This window comes from Pituophis catenifer, unplaced genomic scaffold (assembly GCF_029215685.1).
Source record: "Pituophis catenifer annectens isolate HBS135680 unplaced genomic scaffold, rPitCat1.0.hap2 SCAF_4, whole genome shotgun sequence".
Taxonomy (NCBI): Eukaryota; Metazoa; Chordata; class Lepidosauria; order Squamata; family Colubridae; genus Pituophis; species Pituophis catenifer.
The window spans coordinates 27,057,558-27,082,004 of NW_027256884.1; the positions used below are offsets into that span (position 1 = coordinate 27,057,558).

The window sequence follows — 24,447 nt, forward strand, 5'->3', positions numbered from 1 at the left end:
TTCTCTTAATGGAATAGAACTGAACTCCAGCAGGAGTTGACATTTCAGCTAAATAGCTTCAAATGTCTGTCTGTCATCTCTGCACTTCAGGGGACAACTGCTTGCTGTGATTAAGCCAAAAGATGGAATATAGGAGCTGTATAGTGTATGACAATACATAAGGCCAACTATCCTGAGATCTGAAAAGCAGCCTAAGGAGTAGAACCAAGGGTCAGTGAGGAACAAGATTGTCTTATAAAGTATTTCTCCAGGTTGATATTGTTAATCAACATTTCCCTGGTACAAACTAAACAAGACTTTTTTAGAAAAGAAAAAAAATATACACAGCTCTGGTGTATTATGATATGCAGATATATTGTTTATGTTTTTGAGGACTGACACATTTAAGGTGAGCTTATTTTATGTATAATTTAACATTAATGATTGGCATTTGCTTACCCAGGACAAAGGAAAGCTGTTAGGAGAACGTTTGTCTTCCATTTCTCTCCCCCAAAAGCTATACAAAAATGAAGCCAACAAGGAGAAATACCAGTTAAACCTAGTTTGGAGGTATGCTCAAATACATCTGAATACGTTAATTAAAAATTGAATTATTATGACTTTAAGGAAAGAATCATTTTCTTATCCTATTCTCCAATTTTAGCAATTCAAAGGGCTAATTTACTTGCCAGAGAAAATTATATTTTAAAGCCCAGCTTATAACATAGCAAGAAAGAGAAAGAAGAAAATTTCAACATCACATCCAGTATTTAATATTTCTACTTAAAATTATTAAACTTTATTTCTATTAGTTGGTTAATCATCACAGCTGCTGTTTGTACTTATTTATTTTATGGATGTTTTTATTGTTTTATAATTTTATAATTGTAAGCCACCCAAAGTCACTTGGTTGTGTTGGGCAGCTATAGAAATTGAATGAATGAATAAATAAATAATTTAAATAACTCTTAATTTTTTATTTGTGGATAGTGAAATTCAGTCTCAACTGTTTTCAATAAAATGGCTTACAAGCACAATGTACTCCTTCCATAGCGTATCTACTAAAATAAAAATAATCACTGATCAAGAACCTCAGCAAAGTGTCATAAAGTATAAAGTGAATATGGTATTTTGCTTCTTTTCAAGTGACACCACACTAAAGAAAACAACAGAACAATGTAAGCATCGCGTGTCAAACATAGTGCAACTTCAAAAACCATCAACAACTTCATTTTCATACCTAATAGTGGTCACTTTCCACAGCTTTCCCTTCCTTTCAAATACATCAAAATGAGAACAACTGACAGAGAATTTCTACAAAATAACCAGCCAACCTGAAAGTTTGCTAGCAGAACGATGTAAAGTGGCATACAGCCTTCAGTCTTAAACATTTCTCCATCTTGCCAGAAGGCAAACATTAGAGAAGAAAACGCTGCTGCTGTGATGATAATTTATATTAATGAATTTAAGCGCTGTCAGATTAAATAAAATTTTAAACTTACATTTGTAGAACCTGGCAGCAACATAACCTGCCGGAGTTCCAAGAAGCACCCACAAGACCACGGCACAAGTCATTAATGCACCCCGATTTGCAGGGGATAAAAATCCCAGACAAGCAAAAACTGTTAAAAGTAGACATACATTTGAAAGGTGATTAAAATTGGAATATTCAGCCCAGTTTCCTGAACCACACCTACTGGGCAGAATGGCTGCACGTAATGGAACCATTTGTAAAACAGAATTTTTTCCAGATCTACAGCTAAAAACCTCCCAGAAAGATAATCAGTCCATAAAACAGTGTTGTTTTTTTAACCCTGGCAACTACCTAGCACAGCAATTGCTGAGAATTCTGGAATTGAAGTTCATAAATTTAAAAGATGTCCATGTTAAGAAACATTGCTTATGTGACTACAGCTTAGCACACATATCAAGAAAAAAAAGGGAGGAGAGATGGCAAGGAAAAAGGGCAAGATGGGTGGCACACAAGTTAAGTATTTTAAAAGGTTATAGTGTTTTGTTACATTCTCAGAATGATTAGCTGACTTGTACAAAATTCAGGAATAAGAGACAAAAGGATCTGGTTTCTAAATATTAGCAAATATATGGAAGCACCTACAATTCCCCCACCTCGGCCTTCTGCACAAGACCAGGTCTTTCGTGGCACAAGGAGTGTTACTAGTAATCCTTAGCACCAAAGAGAGATTGCTAGCTTTGCAAATTAGTTGAAAGCAATTATTTGGGGAAAAAGATGACATGATTTTTTTTTACAGTTCTAAATGTAGTTGTTTTTAAAATTGGTGGAAGGGTGATAGTAGAAAACGTCTACTTTCAAGGAGAAAGAAGAGCTTAAGAACAGAGAGCATTCTTGAAATCCTGCTTAAAAAATTTAGATTTCAGAAATGAATCTATATTTTAACAGTATTCATACTGCACTTACATAATGTAACAAATGTCATAATTAAAATCTGAGTTCCAGAACCCAGAAAGACAGAAAGCAGCATTCCTTTTCGTGGGGGTCTAAATATGTCACCGTGAACCAATTTCCAGCCAAATTCCTCCTGAGCATCTTCCTGAAAAGGAAATAATGAGATTAGCATATGACAATGATCTAGCTGATTCATGTAATTATAGGTTTCCCAACTCTGTTATTTATTATACTTTATTAATCTATCCTTTTCAGATATGCAATATTTTATTTATTCAGTCTCAATAATGTTTCAATTTATTCAATGAGTGCTATAAATAAAACCATCCTAATCATTTCACATAATCTTCCAAAATGATGGGAAATACAAGCTTCTCCAAGCATTCAAAAGCATGCATCAGAAACCTATCATATATGAATCTCAGACTTCTTTTCTATTAACCTGTAAAGATAAAAATTTTCAACTTGTCCTACAAGCAAGAATGTGACTTTCCACAGTAAACAGCTAAACCTGGGACACAAATCACTGTACTTTCCCCTAGCACTGATACTCAGCATGTGTTTGGCCTCATTCCAGAATCACAATTTTTAATGATGTACGCCACCCTGAGTCACTTGTTGAGATGAGTGGTTATAGCAATCAATCAAATCAATAAATAAACAATTTGAGGTGCCCAAGGATGGTGGACTTCTGTGTATCTGCAAATATGTTCTTCAGCCCACACAGGAATCCTATTCCATGTACTTTTTCTCCTTTTTCCTGATTTGCATATGAAATCTGATTTGTACAATTCTATCAAGTACAATTCTCCTGCTCTCACATTTGCAGCTCAAATAACTTAGGGAGGTCCCTTCTAAGCCACTCACCCACTATACAACTGTGGACTACGCCAGGGGTTCCCAACACTAGGCCATGGCCCACTACCAAGCCATGCCCATTTGGAATTGGGCCGCATGTGTGGTTAGCTGAGCACATCTGCATGCATGCACAACTTGTGTTGAGTTGCTTTGCTAGCTGGCAGGCAATTGCACATGTGTGTGGCAGCCTGCCACTCATTCAAGTCAAGCTGTGCACCTGTGTGCTGGCCCACCACTCACGCAAGAGCTGGGTGCATGCACCAGCCCGCTGCTTGCGTGGCCCAGTTCCCTCCTCGCCCCCCTCTGCTGGGCTGCAAAGGTTGGGGACCGCTGGGCTATGCTCTCTTGTATCTGACCATTCACTAGGCAACATTTCTTCAGTCTCCCAGAATCATTCCCACATACCATTACAGACTGTTTGTTTCCAGCATGCAAGATTTACACTTTTGCTTGTGTTTGGGAGGAGATGCGCTTCTATGAGTATATCCAGGTTGCATTCTTACTGTTAAATATTCCATTTGTATCTGGTTTTATACTCAAACAACAGTCAAGAAACCTGTTTCATTTAGGAATATGTCTGCTTATATATGCACAAATATGAGATTTGATTTTCGGAGCCCAGACCTCATTTCTATTTCCTTACAAGCAGAAATCGTTAACAATTGGGAAATTGTTAGCTTCATTTGAGTTTGTCTTCTGGTAAACTGGTCACATTCTCCATGGTGGTTGAATTTCAACCTTTCAAATGGGCCCACCAGTTTCCCTAAATTGTGGACACAACATAACCATAAACTAACTCTCAGATATTATTTAATAAGCATAGCAAAAAAGAAGATTGTTCTTCAAATGACTAATTTCATTTCTTAAAAATTATATCTATGACAAAAAGTAACCAAAAGGTACAGGAGAGAAGAAAGATGTTTCCAACTGACACATCCTGCCGTGTTTTTTTCACAGCTGAAGGGGATGATGGTGCAACAAACAATATATTCTCTATTAATATCTGCTATTAATAAGTTTTGAAACTGAATCACACCCACGGAAGAATCTGTATTACTATTTTTCTTTAAGAATTAAATATTACACAAAATTCTATTACTAAAGTTTACTTTAAACAAGTGCATTTATGCAATTTGAGAACAGCTACAATACAATCAACATTATTTGCCTCTATACAACTGAGCTGACCTAAAATGAAGTTAATTGGACATAGTCCACATAACAGTGTGATTGCAAATATATTTATGAAGAACAGAGTCTCACCGAGGAAAAAGCACTCATATTATGTTAGAACTATTAATTAGGAGTATTAAATGTATAACATGCTATTGTATGTCATCTAATCTATCAGGGTGGTTAACCCTAAAGCCCCTTTTTTGCAGCTTTCAGAAAGCACATCATTAAATTTCAACAATAAATAACTGAGAAACAGTAATACAATTTCCTGGTGTTTGGGGTAGAAAAACAAAAAGCTTTTGTTTAAGCCTTACACACCAAAGCAGACACCCATCTCTGAAAAAAACACTAATCTGATTTAATGCTACACTTTGTAGACTTTGTACACTTTGATTCACTGGAGAAGAGCCTAATGCTGGGAAAGATTGAGGGCAAAAGAAGAACGGAACATCAGAGAATGAAATGGCTGGATGGAGTCACTGAAGCAATAGGCGTGAGCTTAAATGGACTCCAGAGGATGGTAGACAGGAAGGCCTGGAGGAATGTTGCCCATGGGTCGCGATGGGTTGGACTCAACTTCGCAACTAACAATAACAACAACACTTGGTAATCCCTGTAAAAAAATGTGGTTGCATCCACTTGGATTATTTCAACAAGTCGTCATTTGTCCTTCAGCTATGAAAATAAATTAAATACCTAATATACAATGTGAGACCTTGCTGCTTTAAAATTTCTCACAAAGAGATGGAGGGAGGGAGGGAGGGAGGGAGGGAAGGAAGGAAGGAAGGAAGGAAGGAAGGAAGGAAGGAAGGAAGGAAGGAAGGAAGGAAGGAAGGAATTTTTCAAAACAATTGTATACTTACTGTAGAATCCATTTGGTTATATCTTGCAATGTCCTTATGCAGAGTTCTTAGCATAATCATAGCTACCATTCCAGAGAGGAAAAGGACAATCACCAGTGAATTCATTATACTGGAAAACAAGGCAACCTGCTATTAGAATTCTTCATTTTTATATCTATCTATAAAATTGTTTTGAATTATAATTTTTTTTTAAATTACCTAAATTAAAGTAGGCCGTACCTGAACCACTGTATGTGCGTGTGGGACATGGATTCTAAAATGTAATCCCATCTGGATGCCCACCTGATTTCCTTATTTTCCTGAAAAAATAAGTTATCCATCTTAAAATTTTAGAAATAGATTTCCGGGTTTTCAGAGAATAGAAAATATTGGACATAGCAAAAGAACAAATGAAAATCATTTTTTTCAGGATTTCAAAAACTTTACCTACTAGTAGGTTTTAATCTTTGTCACTCCCAAAATTCTGTCAGAATTCATGCTGGTCCAAACCATTAAAGACCCATTTCTAAACAGACCAGCCGGTGCCATAAAAGGTTTTATAGATAACAGCCAGTATCTTAAATTGTTCCAGAAGTACATTGGAAGCAGCACAATTTGCAAAGCAAAATATAATGTGGATGTATCAAGGACACAAAGACAGAAAAATATTGAGGTTTTATTGTCCTTATTATCACAAAATAGGGTTATGGTTCTAATTTCTGAGATGGGCAGCCATAGAGATCGATTGAGTGAATGAACAAACTGATGGATGAATGAATGAATGAATATTTTTTTTAATTTGATTTATATGCCGCCCTTCTCCGGAGACTCAGGACGGCTTACAATGCGTTAAGCAATAGCCTTCATACTTTTGTATATTTATACAATGTCAGCTTATTGCCCCCACAAACTGGGTCCTCATTTAACCTACCTTAGAAAGGATGGAAGGCTGAGTCAACCTTGAGCCTGGTGAGATTCGAACTTACAGTAATTGCAGACAGCTGGTGTTAATCACAATGCTTTTTAGTCTGCTGAGCCACCAGTGAGTGAATGAATGAATGGCACTTAATCAGATAAACCATTCACTGCCCTTCAGGCGTCTCTTCTCCTGTTTGATCTCCCTTATTTATACAAATCCATCTTGTAAACTAATCCTGGATCAGGCAGTCCTACTCACGGTCATTCATACCTTGGTCACTCCCTGGTTTGACTACTATAAAATGCTCTACACAGGGATGCTCTTGAAGATCATTGGAAGCTGCAAATAGCTGAGAATGCAGCAGTGCAGCCAATTAATAGGCACACCACTACTTTGTGAGCTGCCTACCCCCTAGAAAGCTTTTAGTTGCAATTCAAAGTGCTGGTTACCATATATAAAGCCTTTCATGGCACATGTATTGCTTACTATTTCTGCCCATCCCATAAGATTTGACTGGATGGGTATGCTCTGGGCCCCTTGTATAAAACTATTTACTTGGAGAATCCCAGGAAGTGTCATAGTGCAGAATACCCTAGAGATGTTGAATGTTCTAATCCTGCTGGCCTTTTATATAGTCTTGAAGATCCGACTTTTCCTCCAGCTATTGAGCCAATTCACTGGGTGAGCCTGCTTGCAACAGCTAAAATGTTTATGCCTTGTATTTTTTCTCTATTGATTTTACATTGCTGGTTGGTTTTGATTTCAGTCTAATCTTAGCATCCGGAGTCACAATTTGCGAGTTTGGTGACCACATAAATAAACTACAGGTAGTCCTCGACTTACAATCATTTGTTTAGTGACTGTTTGAAGTTACAACAGCACTGAAAAACAGTACTGTGTGACTGTTTTTCACACTTATGACCATTGCAGGATTCCCACGGTCATGTGATCAAAATTCAGATGCTTGGCAACTGGTTATATTTATATAGATGGTTGTCCCAGGGTCATGTGATCACATTTTGGAACCTTCTGACAAGCAAAGTCAACGGTGAAGCCAGATTCATTTGACAACTGTGTTACTAACTTAACATCTTAAGTGAGTCACTGAACAACCATGGCAAGAAAGGTCGTAAAATGGAGCAAAATTCATTTAACAACTATCTCACTTAGCAATGACATTTTGGCCTCAATTGTGCTCATAAATCGAGAATTACCTGTATATAAATTAAGACAGAAACAGAGTATGTACAAAATTCAAGGATAAAATATATTGTCTCCTAAGTCATAATGTGGCTAGGCTGGTGTACTATCTGGACCAAAACCATAATTAATTATGGCTGAGCACCGTAACCACGATTTCTTTTCATGAGTTATTCTACAGTAACTTATGTGGATCATGATATGTGATATCCAAGAATGAATGGGAGCCAACTTGTACTTTTTCCCATTCCAGCATCTGAGGCTGTTCCAACTCCACTGCCCCCTCTTAGAGAAAGTGAAAAGGGGACCCAAATATGACAGGGGAAGGTTCAACTCTATTCTACTGTTATTTAGCCTGCTGACTAAATAGACATAGACATAGAATCACAGGGCTGAAAGGGACCTTGAAGGTATCCAACCCCTTGCCTAGATCAGTAGACTTTATGCCATCCCAGACAAATGACTGTCCAATCTGTGGAAGATTTCCAACAATAGAGCACCCCCAACAGAGTATAGCCATCAAATCACAGCTGATTAGTTTGCCATGCTGTTTGATGCCTTGGATGAATAAACAGCTTAATCAGAGTTAACATCTTATTTCACTTAAATATGTTGTGACCACATACTCATAATTTGATTTCCCTGCCACAAGAGGAAAGATGTATCTGTACTAACCTCAAAACTAATTGAATATGTATAAGCAATTTTGACAATTCCATCATTAACAGTGTTCTTTAAGTCCATAGGTAGTCCTGAGCAGTCTGGTTTGTCAATATTTGTGTGCCTGAAACTAAGAAAAAAAGAAGCAAATTATAGGTAGAATCACAATATGCACGTTCAATCTTAACCATGTTTTAACATCAAAGCCCAAAATAGAATATTTTGTAATCATAACATTAGAAACCTAACTTATGAAGAGACAACTTTAATTATATCAACAAAAGAAAGGTAGAAGAGAGCATGACTACATAGAAAGTAAAAGACCTAGATGGGAAGTCTTGGCCATGGATTTATATACATTTGTCCAGAGAAAAAATAAAACTTCAAACAGCCTGAAATAGTTAAATAAAAATAAGAAAGAATGGATACACTACAAAGTCAAAACTATCATCGTTCAAGCAGAATCACTGTTACAATGTAAGATTCTACTCAATCCATTATGGCTACTAACTCCTAAGAACATTTCTTTAAAAGGCGGCATACAATATATAAGGATTTAGCAGAATAAAGATGCAATCACAGAGTTCACCAATATATACTGTATTTTATTTCTACTGTAACACAGTAATCAAGATGTTGATTTGAATGGTGAAAACCAGGTTCAAGTCCTCATGTGGCTGAAGAGGTTTTTACTGTATTATTGTTGATTCTGTTAAATTTTACTGTGGTCTGTCCAGAGCCACTCTGGAGTCAGGAGATGCCAAATCAAAACGAATGAATGAATGAATGAACAAACGAACGAATGAATGAATGAATGACTTCCCAAGAGATTTTGGGCCAGTCACTCTCTCACAATCATAACTGTACCTCATAGAACTGTTACGATGGGAATCAAATTAATGGAAGGAGACCCATTAAATCACCTCAAACTCTCTGACAAAACTTGAGCATAAATGCAACAATAAATATTATATATTTTTTTGTTTATGTACACATTTTCTTTGGCTTCAGCTATCTGGCCAAGTTATAAAAAAATGGATGGCACATTAAGTTTCCTTAGTTTGTTTTAATTATCAAAAATCTCATTTGCATCATGCATCCCACATAATCTTGCGTTCTCTTACATAAAACTCAATATTCACCTTTTTGGTTCAAGTTTAGCAGCAACAAGTCTTGCCCTTGGTGCTTCATTTTCCACAACATGATAGACTATTTTAATATCCACATGGTTGAATATATAGAAAGTATCTGCATCATGGAATTCTGACTAAAGAAAAAAATGAACAAGTAAATTAGAATGTGGATATTATTTTTAAATTGAAGAAACTAGGCCTGTTCTAGATTATGTGCTATCTCCTACATGCAAATACCACCATAATGGGCTTCACATCTGTTTCCAGTTAAACCATTACCAAAAGCAAGACTTGAAGATTTCTTAAGATGACAAACTGAAGAACTACTATCAAATCAGACTGGGTCTGATTCAGATGTTTGGATTTCTTGCTGAGAATCATTCTTAAGTACTGTTAGCAACTTTCCAATAATTTAATAATGTATCATTCCTGAGGACTGGTCAACAGAAAGGAAAACTGGAAAACTCTCTACCTTCAAAGGAAAGGAAAACACAAACCCAGTGCTTACCACAATTCCTAACACTAAGCTGTAAGTGCTATGAACAGGCCCACTCACAAATCTCTTGTTAATAGAGAGGCAAGATTCTGGCTTTGTTCACTTCATTCCCATCTTCATATGTCATGTTAACAAGTTTGCTATCCAAGCTGCAGATGATTTGTTAGCTACCAGTTATACACCTACTCGCAGATGGAACCACAAGGGCATAAATTTATTATCAGTATTAAGTCTGTGCCCGATATGTGAACTAACTGTATTGTTTACTATTATAATTGAATAAAGTCAAGTAATAAGGTGCTTTCTAATTCACAGTTTCACTCTTAGCTCATAAACTGTTCAGGTACTGTTTGTCAGTGCTGCTTTTTAATGCATAAAATAAATTAGAGCATAAAATACATAGCATGTCATCAATAGGAAAGTCTAGAGCTACATTTTACTGTTAATAAAGAATTAAAAAATCAAGCTAAATTACTTACAAATTTAGGATACATCTTAAACAAAGTACCCTTATCAAATAAAATCAATTTTAAATGTTTAAATTAGAGGTAATCCTCACTTACCAAGGATAAGTGGGACTGGGAACTCCATCACTGAGCAATGCTGGTTTAAGGAGTAACTTTATATAACTATGCTGACTTACAACAGCAGCTCTGGCAGTTCCACTTGTCATTGTTAGGCAAAGCCCACAGAGTCGTGTGATTACCATTTGTGATTTCATGAAAGCTTCCCCATTGCTTGTCGGAAGCCAGCAATGAAAATTGCAAATGGCAACCACATGACTGACATTGTGACACTGTAATTTCGAGTCAGTTGCTGAGTGCCTGAAATATGATAATATGACTGTACGGATGCTGAAACATCCAGAACTATGAGGATCCATTGTAAATTGTCCTTGTTTAGCGCCATTGTAACTTCAAACAGTTGCTAAATGAGTAGACATTAAGCAAGGAATATCTGTACAATTAACTACCAGTATCTAATTGCATTTATTTTGATACAAATTATTAAAATTGCTAGGAACATTTAAAAGTCTTGTTTTCTAGAACAAGGAAATAATTATGGTGCTAAACAAAATTGTTTCAAAATCAGGCAAAATAAATTGTAAAGATGAATTATATCTCATGTTTTAAAAGCAAGTTTTCTTCCTCTGAAAACCCAAGTTCTCCTTATCATTTTACTTATAAATTAACTGTGATAATAGGTGTAAAATACAAAAAATAATTCAATGTTTAGTTATACTGTGCAATCTTAGCAGGCCACAGATAACTATCAGACTAACTGACATAATTCTAAACTGACTGCCTTGCTGTGATTAGAACTATTCTTTGAATGCCTTCCTCATCCTGCTCTACTCATCTGTAAAGACTCAGAATTAAATCAAAGCACACAAGATGCCTTCTTATGTAAGAAAAACCAAACACGTGAAATAAAAACCTATTATGTTTAAAAGATATGTGGGGCAATCCTTACATTGATAAGTTTAATGTCAGCTGTTTAAACCAAACAGTAACCTATTAATAAAGGCCCTGATAAAGTCTTCACTCAATTAGAGACAAAAATAAGCAACTTAGTCACAGTTCAAACGTTTGCAGATTGTGGTGTCAAAATGTAGACAGATTGGCATGGCTCAAGGTGAACTTTCAAGGAACTTACACTTATCACACAGGCACCTCTGGCATGTCCATCTTTTGTAACATAGCAACCAATGGGAAATCCAGGATTGCAAAATTTCTGATTGTCCTCAACCTCGTAACACCATGTTACTGGCATATTATCCACAATCCTATAAAAAAAATAAAAGTACTTCAGGAAATGCTTCAGGAAACAACATTAAAGCTAAATAATAAATATTTAAATATAAATATAAATATAAATATTTAAAGGTCCAAGGCAAAAAATTCACATTGAAAAATATTACAAACTAGACTCCAGACCAATAGAGGACATTCCTAACTAGGAAACACCGAGGTGGGGTAGGGCGGGCTCCCAAACTAAGCAGTTTGCAGTTTGAGGTGAACAAATAATATAAATTTTATTTATTTTTTACTTGTATTTTGATTGTCAATATATCAAATTGCATATTTTAAATAATTCAGGGGATTAACCAAATAGAACTTTGTAGCCAAAAAACCCAATGAAGAATCTTCTGGCTGTTTAACAAAAAAAAATATGCATGAATTTCTGATGCATTTACATTATAAAAATTATTCTTTAGAGTGCCGTAAGAGTTGTTTATACAGTGGTCTTTTATTTTAGCTAAGTAAGGTTTTAACTGTGGATTGACAGTTGTGTGTCAATCCACAGCATTTAACATAAAAAAAACACTGCTTCTATTTTAACTGCCATTTACCATAAAATAATTTCATTTCTGCTAAAATTTAAACCACATACATTAAAATTGTAAACTCACCAATGATGCTGATAGTTTAACAACATACTTTTTTTCAGAAATTGTAATTTTTGCCTTTGTTCAGGTTTATTAAGATCATATTCTTTTGTACAAACATGTCTGCAAGTATCTTTGTGGTTAAAGATGAACTGTGAAAAATGAAAAATATTCAGGTTATGAGGAATTCTATCTTAAAATCTATAGCAAAGTTAAGACAGAAACTTTATACAAATAGACTAGTTGACAGCTGCGGATTCATACTATTGTTGAATCAATGCATGTAATCAAAGTATCATTAAAAGTGGCATTATCTCTTCTGTATAAATTCATATTTCTAATGCAATTGTTAGTTTAAGCCAAATAAGACTGTAGTCCAACTATTCTATGACCATTTGTTTCTCTTAAACAAGAATATGAACCTTTCTTGAATCTATATGGAAAAAGAAATCAGATTTCCAATTCAGAAGGATTCATTTTACAGTTTAACAGCTAAGTTACACTTTTCTATAGGGTAAAGGTAAAGGTTCCCCTCGCACATATGTGCTAGTCGTTCCCAATTCTAGGGGGCAGTGCTCATCTCCGTTTCAAAGCCGAAGAGCCAGTGCTGTCCGAAGATGTCTCTGTGGTCACGTGGCCAGCATGACTAAATGCCAAAGGCGCATGGAACGCTGTTACCTTCCCACCAAAGGTGGTCCCTATTTTTCTACTTGCATTTTTTATGTGCTTTCGAACTGCTAGGTTGGCAGAAACTGGGACAACTAACAGGAGCTCACCCCGTTACACGGCACTAGGGATTCAAACCGCTGAACTGCCGACCTTTCGATCGACAAGCTTAGTGTCTTAGCCACTGAGCTACCGCGTCCCTATTTCTATAAGGTAGATTCCTCCAAAAACAGGCTGATAGAATTGCAAACACATGACAATAATGAAACCTGAGGAGCATTTTCATACCTAGGCTTCTCTATTTTGGAAGGGCCGCAGTAAGCACCAAATATCAGTTGACATTTAATGAAATCTGTTGTCCCATCAAGACCAAAGCAAAAGTCAGATAATAAAATCAATGTTAAAAACAGAAGGTAATATCAGGATGGCTGTACAGAGTAATTCTAGCACAACCTTTCAGACATATTGCATCATGATTCCTATCAGAAGGGCTACTTGAGATAATAGAAATTGTATTTCACCGTATCTAGAAAGCATCAGGTTAGAGGAAAAAAATGTACTCAGTGACATAGAGTCTGCAAAAGAAAGGTCTAGGTCAGTGGTTCTCAACCTTCTTAATGCTGCGACCCATTAATACAGTTCCTCATGTTGTGGTGACCCCCAATAAGGGGTGGGTTCTAAATTTTTTTACTATTGGTTCTGTGGGCGTGGCTTATTATGTGGGTGTGGCTTGGAGGTCATGTGACTGGGTGGGCGTGGCTAGCTGGTCATGTGACCGGGTGGCCATGGCTATGTGTATAGGGACTACTCAGAGGGCTGAAAAAAGTCATTTCTGACAGATCCTCGCACTTTTGACTGGTCCTCACACTTATGACCATCCTCACATTTATGCCCGTGTAGCATTCTTAATAACCATGTCACTCATTTCACAACTGCTTCTCTTCACCATGGTGATAAGATAGGGCAAAAAACGTAAAATGTGAGAACAGTTGTAAATTCGAGGACTGGTCAAAAGTGCGAGGACCAGTCAAAAATAACTTTTTCAGCCCTCTGAGTAGTCCATGTGCACAAAAGGACTACCCAGAGGGCTGAAAAATGTGATTTCTGACAGGTCCTTGCACTTTTGACCGGACTTCGCACTTATGACTGGTCATCATTTATGCCCATTGTAGCATTCTTAACAACCGTGTCACTCATTTCACAACTGCTTCTCTTCACCATGGTGACAAGCTAGGGCAAAAACGTAAAATGTGAGGACAGTCGTAAGTTCGAGGACTGGTCAAAAGTGCGAGGACCAGTCAAAAATAACTTTTTCAGCCCTCTGAGTAGTCCAGATGCATAAAAGGATACAGCAATAGAGAGGGATGAAGGAAGGGAAGGGAAATTAGAGTAGGAGTGAGGGTAAGAGAGGGAGGAAGAGAGGAGGAGGAGGAGAAAGGAAGAGGAAGTAGGGAGGGGAAGAAGAGGGCGGAAAGAGAAAGTAAGAAAGAAAGAAAAGAGAGAGGTGGTAGATTTGAGGAGAAAGATTGCTGTACAATAAAAAAGATGAAAGGGAAGAAAACCAACCCCAAACAAATATAAAGATATTAAGATGAATTGTTAAACTTTAAAGAATAAAAGAGAACAAATATGAATAAATAGCAATAATTAGAAGCACACATACAAACATACAATGTATTTTCTTTGAACAGAGTATTTGGCCGGTTCACAAATTTAACCAGTGTTTAGTCATTTCAATTATATTTACAATTTCTATATTTTCTTTTTGCCATATTTATTCCTCATCTATTTTTTTTAAAAAACCAATATTACCCTTCATCCTCATCTCTAATCTTAATCAAATTCAATTTTTCCCTTCTATTCTATATTATACCCCTTCCCATTGTCATCTATTTTTATATCCATCCTCACATTGGTTAATTATGTAATTATGTAATACAGTTGTTTAATACAAATTCAACATTTTAATATAAATCAATTAATTATATAACTATCTTTTTTGTATATCAATCAATATGAACATGAATATTCCAATTATTTCCATGCAATCCAATTTCTTACAAATCAATTAATTATATTTACCAATAATAATAAACCAAATAATTTCCCCCATATATTCCTCCAAACCACAACTTAACCATTTCTGCTTTCAACACAATATACAATTAATAGTATCTCAATTATTACAATTCCCTAGTTAAATAGAGCTTTTTTTCTTTTGTGTTTTAAAATCTTGAACCTCCTCTTTTGCCCTAAATTTCCCATTGTTTGCAGTTTTGCACCTACCTTTTTTGGAGAGGAAAAAGAAAAAGAAAAAGAAATCTCTCTCTGCCTCATTTTGTCACGTTGCAGCAAAGACCCTGTTTTACTTTCAGTTTCGTTTTTCAGCATAGGGGAAAAAAATCTGCTCCTCTCTTTGCAGCTAGCAACGGAGCCCTTCCGCAAAACAGCTGAGAGCAAATCAGCTGAGAGTCCGGAGGCTGAGCAAATCAACTTATGGTAATTAACCTATGCTGAAGCTGAAAAGGGCTGTTTTTTTCTATTTTTGCAGGCACTGGTCTTCTCATTTGTTTTCTTTTAACACTGATTAGCTGTAGGGCCCTTTGAAGCTCCGCGGCAAGAATTTAAACGGTTTGTTTCCCTCTAGCCATCAGCTGGGACTCCGGAGGCAGCAATAGATTGGGAGTGGGCGGGGTAAGCGAACGGCGAACGGCGATCCAACAGAGGCAGAGGGTGAGGGTGAGTGAAGGCGTGGGGGGGTCGAGAGAGGGCTTTGGCGACCCCTGTGAAATGGCCGTTCGACCCCCAAAGGGGTCGTGACCCCCAGGTTGAGAACAGCTGGTCTAGGTGAACACATAAATGTTATATGATCAGCCTTAACACAATAATACATCTGCTGTATCTGTCAGGAGCATTTTAGTGAGAAAGTTTTGCAAAAAGAAACACTATACCTCAATGAAAAGAAACACTCATTATATTTTAAATTATGCTAAAAACGTAACTCCACACTGAGTCTGCAAAACTGCCCTGGTAATTCATGTGGCAGTTGTGGCCTAAAATTGCCCAATGAAAAAAAAACAATCTAACTTAACAAGAATCTTCTTGTATATGATATACATATACAAGAAGACAAACTACCGGTAACCTCCAAGCATTCCTAAATTAATAAATTAGCCTATAACTCCAATCTACAATTCTTATGCAGCCAAACAACTTTGTTAAGATGGAAAAAAGTTTTTTTGAAAACTTGGCTGTTTTAAAAGTTGGGCTTTTTCCACTTTATTGCCTAAAACCACCTCTCCTCGGATCTGCTTGTGCTGCATGTTGCCTTCTGGCTAATCACAGAAAGCAGTGTCTGCCCAGATAAATTATATGCCTAAAAAAAACAGAAACAGACTGAGTCAGGCAATAAGCAGTACCAGGGCTGACCAAAGGCATACAACAGTTCAGTATGCTGATAAGACAAGTGATGACTGATGGAAATGGATTCAGCAGCATAGCTAGTCGTGCGAAAAAAATATAACCCTACTGGGAGAGGAATCTGAACTGCAACAAACATTTACAGCAGCTCTGCTCAGTTTTATTATATAATTAATTTTTTAGTACTTTTGCTGGACTTATTTTTTTACTTAACTAACTTTGTTTGGATGAGACGATAGTGAAGACAAATACAAAGATAACAGATTTTGCCCAGAATTGATAGTTATGGGGAAAAGAAAGAAACCCCATGGTATTAGCCCAGGACATCTCCCTCCTTTGAAATCTGTAAAACAGCCAAGAATTGAGGAGCACTTCGCAGGACAGAGAACTGCAAGTAAAACAAATCCCATCCACCCCCAAATCTAACAAATTTGCAGCACTGGAATGGGACCATCAAACAGAGCTGGCAAAACAATAACTATTAGGCCTTTCCTCATTTCTTGGGGAAGAGCAAAATGATAGCCAGTCACCTTTACAAATAACCAATTTAGGTATCTGCTTCAGGGAGCTGAAACAAAGTCCAAAAATAATGAGAAAAATCAGAACATAGAGAGGTACCAAGGGAAAGTTCAACTGAGTTTATGGCAAAACAATGTCTCCTCACAGCACAAACTGTTCTCTCACTATTTGAGCAGCTTACAGCCATAAAACATAAATTGGACACTGAAGAGATATATATCCTCACTGAAAAGTGTTCAATATATTTCAACATACAGATATTTGATCTTCACGTCAATAATATTGATAAATGGGATATAACAAATATAATGCATCACTTCTATTTTGTAGCCCATTGTTTCACCTACAAATGGTGAAGATTTCAACTGCCAACTTGCCTAGGCCAGGCAACTTCAATCTCAGAGCAGATGCTGAAACAAGTCTCTTTAAGAACTCAGAATTTCATCATGTGACCTATAGGTAGTTCTCACCATACCTGAGTCAAAATGGATGAATCTACCTTTTAGAGAAGAGCTGCACAAATTAAATCTAAATAAGAGGTATGTCAGAAGGATACCTTTGCCATCCAAAAAAACAAAACACCAGGGCAAGATTAAAGTTTGCTCATTATCAGCAAAGCAAAACCAGGACTTCTGGAATAATGTGCTCTGAATAAATAAGACAAATATAGGATTATTTGGCCACAGTACTAGAAGACATGTTTATTGAAACATTTCACCAGAAGAAACATTCATCAGATACCAACTAGTGTTGGAAATGTTATGATTTGGGGCTACTTTGCTGCATCAGGGTCTGGAAGCTCAGCATCATAGAATCAATTAGGAATTCTTCATTGTACCAGAAGGTGCTTGAGGACAATATGAGACCATTGGAAGAGTGGAGGAGTGAAGCTTAAATAAAAGTAAACCTTGCAACATGACAATGACCATAACGATACCAGAAAATTAGTTTTAATGCAATATCTCCATCAGGAATTTGTACTGTGAAAAATGCAAAATGAGGCCATATCATTAAACTGAATTAGAATGTTGTTTAGATTAGAATTCTAGCAGCAGCAAGAAAAAAAGAAAAAGAAAAAAAATCAGAGCAGGCTTTAGCATCTGTAGGTTCCTCCCAAGTCTCTAAAATTGGCCCAAGAATGCTACATACTGGTACTTCCCATGCAACAATTCCACTCGGGTTTTCATCTTGGTGAGATTCATGCTTTCTGTTTTGCAATTTTACATTTGTTCAGTTGTTCAAATGAGGATTATACCTTGTAGGGAGATGGTTCAATCCTCTCACCAAACAATACTTGACCAAGGTTTTCAGAAGGTCGTTTTCCTCCCTCTGCTTGGCAAAAATCAAATCTATGGAAGAATACAGATTTATAAAATTCCAACATCTCAATATGAGTTAAAATATTTTATTTTACTTTATTTATATCCCTCTGCACATCACTTTTTACTTAAATTAATTTTAAGTAGTTTATAAGTTTTCAGAAATTAACACTTTCAATCATATTTTGGGATTGTTTTATTTTAATATATCTCACCAACAAGAACTAGTCAGAAAGTCAATCCTTCATTTTAGTCAACGACCCAAATAAAACAGAGGCAGTCAAGCAAAGAAGACATAAAATAATACATCAGAGAATATCATCTTAGGTGACATCCTATACACAAATATATGATTAATGTATATTAATATTTTAACATGTTAATACCAAAGCTGATATCGTAAAGCTAAAAACATATTGTTTAAAACTATACAGTTAACAAAAGCTAAAAATTGGAATCTGAGAAAATATATTGATGTCACCAAAGTTCTGAATTTAAAACTATTGCCTGTAGTCAAGGAGGAAGCGTACACCCTCTAGGTTACATAGCAACAGAATTCCTTATCATCCATTTGTTTATGTTTTTCAGTCTGTGAATATGTCCATTCCCACTTTATTTTGATGGTAGTATAACCAAACTTGGCAAGATTCAAAGAAACAAGAGTTCAACTAGTCAGATGGAAGAAACTGCACGCAGAAAGAATCAATATCCTTGGATATTTTTCTACGTGATAGATAGAGCAAGTTCCAGACTCTCTATAAATCCTCTAATATAATAAGGGATTTATTCATCCCTTTTGATATACTGGAAGCCCCTCAAGACCTGGTTATGTTATCAGGCCCGGGGTCCCAGGGACCTGGAGACATGCTTAGATGGCTCCATTGCTGAGGTAGCTATTCTTATCCTCTCTTTGCATAGGGTTTACATATTTATTTTTATAATATTTATCTTTTAATGTGCATTTTTATATTTTTATAGATTTCATACTTATATGTATGTACTTATTGGATTGTTGACATTGCCCAGAGTTGCTTTTTGTGAAATTGGCATCCATTCAAATTTAATGAATGCGTAAGAGATGGGCAGTGGATTTTATAATGCCTGTGTTGCAGGGGCACAGTTAGAAAGTATAGGGTATTTTCTTATATCTGCCTTCCAAATACAGTCAATGGTAGGACAGTAGACCAAGCTAATGTTAGAGAACTTCTTAGCTTGGAAATTGGGATAAAATTTAAGTATCTTCAGACCTAAAGAAGCATGAATCAAATACTTAAAATATATTTTGGTCTGACTGCCTTTCCATGCCCAGAAAAAAATGGCCTTAGAAAATAATAAAAATGGAACTTCTCTATTAATATTCAGACTCTTCCATCTCGCATTGCAATTATCTACTAATGTCAGAGGAATCAAGCCTTCAAATCTAGTGTGGTTATACCTAATATTCTCCCAGCCTTACATTGAGGGCCACTAGCAAAACACTAATTATATTCCCTCTGATACTCTATCAAAATGAAAGTTGGATTTAAAAGAAACAGGATAAAGTTTTGACATTTTTGAACTTTGCTGTTGATGAAAAATCTTGAGAATACCATGGACAGGCAAAAAATAAACAAATGGATCACTGAATAAATCAACCCAATTTTTCACTTAAGAAACACCAAGCTTAGGTTACTATATTTCAGACGCATTATGCAAAGGCCTAGTTCTCTGGAAAAGGATCTAATTTGGGAAAAGGTGGAAGAGAAAAAGATGGTGGGTAGCTTGGTAGATGTACTGGTGAAGGGTGCACCATTGGAAGACTTAAAGGACAAGATAAGAAATGTTTGTCATGGAGAAGTTCTATTTATGTGGTTGCTAAGAGTTTAGGGTTAGGGTTACAACATTATCAAGCACCATGTTACCTCACATAATACTAAATGACAACCTTTGTTCAAAAAAAATAATAAGACAAAAGGAAAAACATTTTAAGCTTTTTAAATGTAAAAATAACCCAAAATATTATGAGTGTCATATCTTATGAGATCTGCATTCTTGTGTAAGATCTCATAATTTTTCCATCTTTAATGTTTAAAATTTATGCTTGGGAAAAAATATTATATTTTCCAAAAGAATTGTATTTGTGCATTAAGATGTACAGGAAATTAATAAATACTGATATTTAAAATTAATTACTTTAGCAATTTGAACATTTTTAGTTATGAGATTCTAAAATACAATAGAACACAACTAAAATAACCTTTATTAGATATGCATTATGATCACATCTATACTATGGAAGAAAATGATGCCCCATGTTTATTTAGAATAGTAGAGATAAATTATAAAATTAATTTCTACAACTTAGCAAATCAATGCAATACTGTCCTCAGGACAAATGCTTAGAATAGGATTTAGCAAGTCACATATTGCACCAAGCAACTAATCCAAAGGGCAAAGGTAATTTTCCACCGTGGCTGAATTGGGATAGCTATAGTACTAGTAGTTCAATGTTACAAACCGAATTAGGAATAAGATTTAATATACTTACGCAGTATATTCGTAAGGAAGGACTGATTCCACAGAATCCAGTCTATTCACAAATAGTTCTATCGCAGACTGCAAACAGCAAGAAAACATTATTAGAGATAATTAAATTAACCCATATTGATTTTCTTAGCTATAGACAATGTAATTAAAGTATTTTGAACATAGTACTTTATTTAGAACAACTAAAGTCTAAAGTAAATGTGCTTTTATTGAATTCTGTTTTCCAACGGCAAATAGATCTAGTTAGTAATAGGAATTTTTCACTCTCTTTAGGAAAATCATGTTTCCTACATCTGATGCATGTGGATGCTGACAGCTCCTAAAACAAATTAGGAAGTTGGTACACAAGGTTACAACTTTCAATGCATGTAGCCCATGGGAAGAAATATATATAGTAGGATTGATAGTATAAAATAAACTTCCCAACATGGAAAACACATATCATTAAAAATAATTAATTAACATGATGTATTATTATAGTTTTTCCAATGAGATCAGATTCTTTAATTTTTTGTATCTGACAATGACCTTCCAAATAGCTCTATGCAAACAGATAAAACACAAATTCAATAGGTTTCTTATTCCCTCTCCTCAGCATTCTGGCCCTGAATATGATGATTATAATGGCAGATGGCACCAGACAGACATCTATTTCTAGAGTTCTAAGTGATCTTTTCTAAAGGCACAAAAAACAGGGGGCCATAATTAATTTTTGTAATAATTATATTGATTATCCAATGTATACAAAAGTGATTTCATTTATCTGCATTCTGGAGATAAATGACAATTAATGGATAGATTTATATTTATTTATTTAGGACTGTCAAAATAGTACAATTGCCACAAAGGAATGTGAGGAAAATGCCAGTCTGAGAATGGCATTTCTTAACTTTACTTTACTTTTACTTTTACTAATATACTATAGTAATTTAACTTAACTTACTTTAATTGAAATTTAATTAATTTATTCCACATGCCATGATGTCAAACACATGATTCACCAAGAGCTAAGCCATAAACCAGGGGTGGGCAAATGTGGCCCTTTTACAACCTGTGGATTTTAACTCCCAGAATTCCTTGAAGTCCACAGGTTGTAAAAGGGCCACATTTGCCCACCCCTGTCATAAACCATACTTTGAAAAATAAATATCAGTGGCTGGATTCACATATCCTGGCAATATATAAAATATGTAAAAGACATCTCTAGGAACAGAAAGGAAAACTGGACTAATTAAGATGCTTTTCCTCTTCTCAAATCACGCACTAATAAATTTTCCATTCATCTAGAAGGCTCCAGAAGGAACTTAAAATTTATTTAATGTAAATAATGGTTAAGTTTACAGAATGTGCTAAGCCTTGGTTCCTCTAACCATTTATTAAATATCTACAGCTATGCACATAATTCTAAACCATAATTAAGCTTTACTAATCATCAATAGCAAAATTTTAAGAAAAACACTCTTTTTCCATGAAGCTTCAATATGCATTGTCTACCACAGTCATTTGGTGATTCAAACAGCAGGACATCAATGAAATTGGTTCAGAAAAAAACCTTACTGGTGGATCAATTCTCAAGATAATGACAAGTGGCAATTACAGGTGAGATCAGAGAACAGATGAGCCACAATACATTTGTGTTTGAAACATCACTCTCAAATCAAAACCAGATTTCTTTCTTTAAAAAGCCCATCCACCCATTCAAATTGGAAAGGGGGTGGGGTGGCTACTCCCTTGTGTTCGCCTTCATGTTGGCAAAATACAAATTAAGACTGGATAATAAACTTTTTTTAAAAAAACTTCCTCTTCAACTATTCGAATTCTAAAGGACAGTAGACACTTGAGAGAAGTGCCAGGTCGATGGCCAAGGTCAGGAAGGTCAAAAGCCCAACCAAACAAACCAGAAGCAGCAAATGGCAAATCACACTTTGGTAATTGTGGTCAAAGAAAACAATGTGACCCATTCAAGAAGTCAATGAAGAGGGGGAGGGCGTTTTAACTTTTTGATTTTTGCAACAGGGAATAGCCCTTTTAGTCGCCTTTGGCAGGAGGAGAAGGAAAAGATGATGCTAAGTAGGCTGAGACCTGATCTGTCAGTCGGTCTGTCTATCTGGATGGCAGATGAACAGATCTTAGCAGACACTATGAGATAGAATTCTTTATTGGCCAAGTGTGATTGGACACACGAGGAATTTGTCTTTGGTGTATATGCTCTCAGTGTACATAAGGAGAATAAAATACACTCATCGAGAATAAAAAGATACAACACTTAGTGATAGTCAAGGTTACTAATAAGCTATCAATATAAATATAAATAACAATATAAATAAATAACAATACAAACAATATGTAAGAGCCTGATAGTACAGTGGACTAAAGCACTGTTATTAACATCTGCTGCTTGCAATTACTGCAAGTTCAACTCTCACCAGGCTCAAGGTTGACTCAGCCTTCCATCCTTTCGAAGGTAGGTAAAATGAGGACCCAGATTGTGGGGGCAATAAGCTGACTTTGTATAAATATACAAAAGTATGAAGGCTATTGTTTAACGCATTGTAAGCTGCCCTGAGTCTCCGGAGAAGTGCAGCATATAAATTAAAGCAAAATATATAAATATGTATGTATGTATGTATGTATATATATATATAAATTGAAAGATACAAGCAACATAGTCATAGTAGTAAGTGGGAAGAGATAGATACTAGTAAGGAAGAGAATAATAATAGTAATAATTATTAGTAATAATAATAATACAGTAATACAATAGTAATAATCTTAGTAAATTATTTGACAGTGTTGTTGATTGGGAAAAAAAATCCCAGGACTGCAAAGCCCTTGAGGATAATGGCTAAGGAAGGGAGCCACCCGCCAAGCCGACCTTCTATTATCACCAGCAACCGCCCCAGAGGCAGAGAACTTGGGGAGGATAGCTCGCCCGTCCCGATCCTCCCAGCCCCGTCCCGACCCGCCCCTCTCCCAGCCAAGGGACCCTCCTCCTCCTCCTCCTCCTCAGCCACAGACCTTGCATTCCGAGATCGTATTCGACTTCTCGCAAAAGTTAACGGGAGCCAGGCCGGGCAGGTAGAAAGAGGAGGCGAAGGGCGGAAGAACCGCCTGGAGTGCGGAAAGCAGCAACAGCCGCGCGACCGCCATGGCGACCCAGACGAGGACGGAGAGGAAGCCAAAACAAAACAAAACCCCGCGGCCCCCCGACGCTCCGAGCCTCCTCGGCGGCTACTTCCGGCTTCTCCAGACACGTCAACCGGTGTTCGCAGGAAGTGCATGAAGAGTCACTTCCGCTTAGCCTTAGAGGACAGGCAGGTTGGGTGAGTGGGTGGGGGATGTTTCTTGACTGCCATGGTTACAGCGGGACTGGGCGGGGCTAAGGAAGGCGTGGTCCAGTGAAGGCGCAGCTCCGAAGTTCAACGTCTACTCTACAGCGGTTTGAAGAAGCCAGGACTTCAACTCCCAGAGTTCCCCGGCCGACGTCGTGATACTGGGGAATTCTGGAAGTTGAAATCCACACTTCTTAAAAGTTGCCAAATTGTTGAAAGCGTTAGTTTAAATAAAAATCACCAGCTGAGATTTAAATGGAGGAATAACAGCTCGGAAAGATTTGGTCCCAGGTGTGTATTCATCCCTTTTAATTTTGGAAGATCGTCCAGCAGCAACTGAAACATGATGATGATGACGACAATATCCATCTTTATTAAAATAGTAGACAACCCTGGAATAACAACAGCAAACACTACCTGGAAGCAATATAATAAAATAATGGAAAGGAATAGCATAGATTTGCCTTACCTAGTGTGGTGTCCTCCTCCAGAGGTGTTGGACTGTCATTCTCCTGACTGAGGATGATGGATGTGGCACCTAAGAGGGTATCTAGTTTTAGAGGGCTGGCTTCAATCATCATCCCATAA

At 36.5% G+C, this 24,447-nt stretch overlaps 1 protein-coding gene across 1 annotated transcript in view; it reads right to left on the reverse strand.

Annotated features, from left to right (window-relative positions):
• The window catches only part of TM9SF2 (transmembrane 9 superfamily member 2), a 34,822-nt gene extending 11,051 nt beyond the window's left edge, over positions 1 to 23,771 (reverse strand). The window contains exons 1-12 of the mRNA XM_070943219.1: positions 23,546 to 23,771; positions 20,529 to 20,596; positions 17,938 to 18,031; positions 12,102 to 12,229; positions 11,345 to 11,474; positions 9,202 to 9,326; positions 8,075 to 8,189; positions 5,521 to 5,600; positions 5,302 to 5,410; positions 2,417 to 2,549; positions 1,482 to 1,601; positions 439 to 496 (exon numbers count right to left, since the gene is read on the reverse strand). Coding sequence (XP_070799320.1) covers positions 439 to 496; positions 1,482 to 1,601; positions 2,417 to 2,549; positions 5,302 to 5,410; positions 5,521 to 5,600; positions 8,075 to 8,189; positions 9,202 to 9,326; positions 11,345 to 11,474; positions 12,102 to 12,229; positions 17,938 to 18,031; positions 20,529 to 20,596; positions 23,546 to 23,677 — 1,292 coding nt within the window. The 5' untranslated portion in view covers positions 23,678 to 23,771. The remainder of the gene's footprint in view (positions 1 to 438; positions 497 to 1,481; positions 1,602 to 2,416; positions 2,550 to 5,301; positions 5,411 to 5,520; positions 5,601 to 8,074; positions 8,190 to 9,201; positions 9,327 to 11,344; positions 11,475 to 12,101; positions 12,230 to 17,937; positions 18,032 to 20,528; positions 20,597 to 23,545) is intronic.
• Between the last annotated feature and the right edge of the window lie 676 nt (positions 23,772 to 24,447).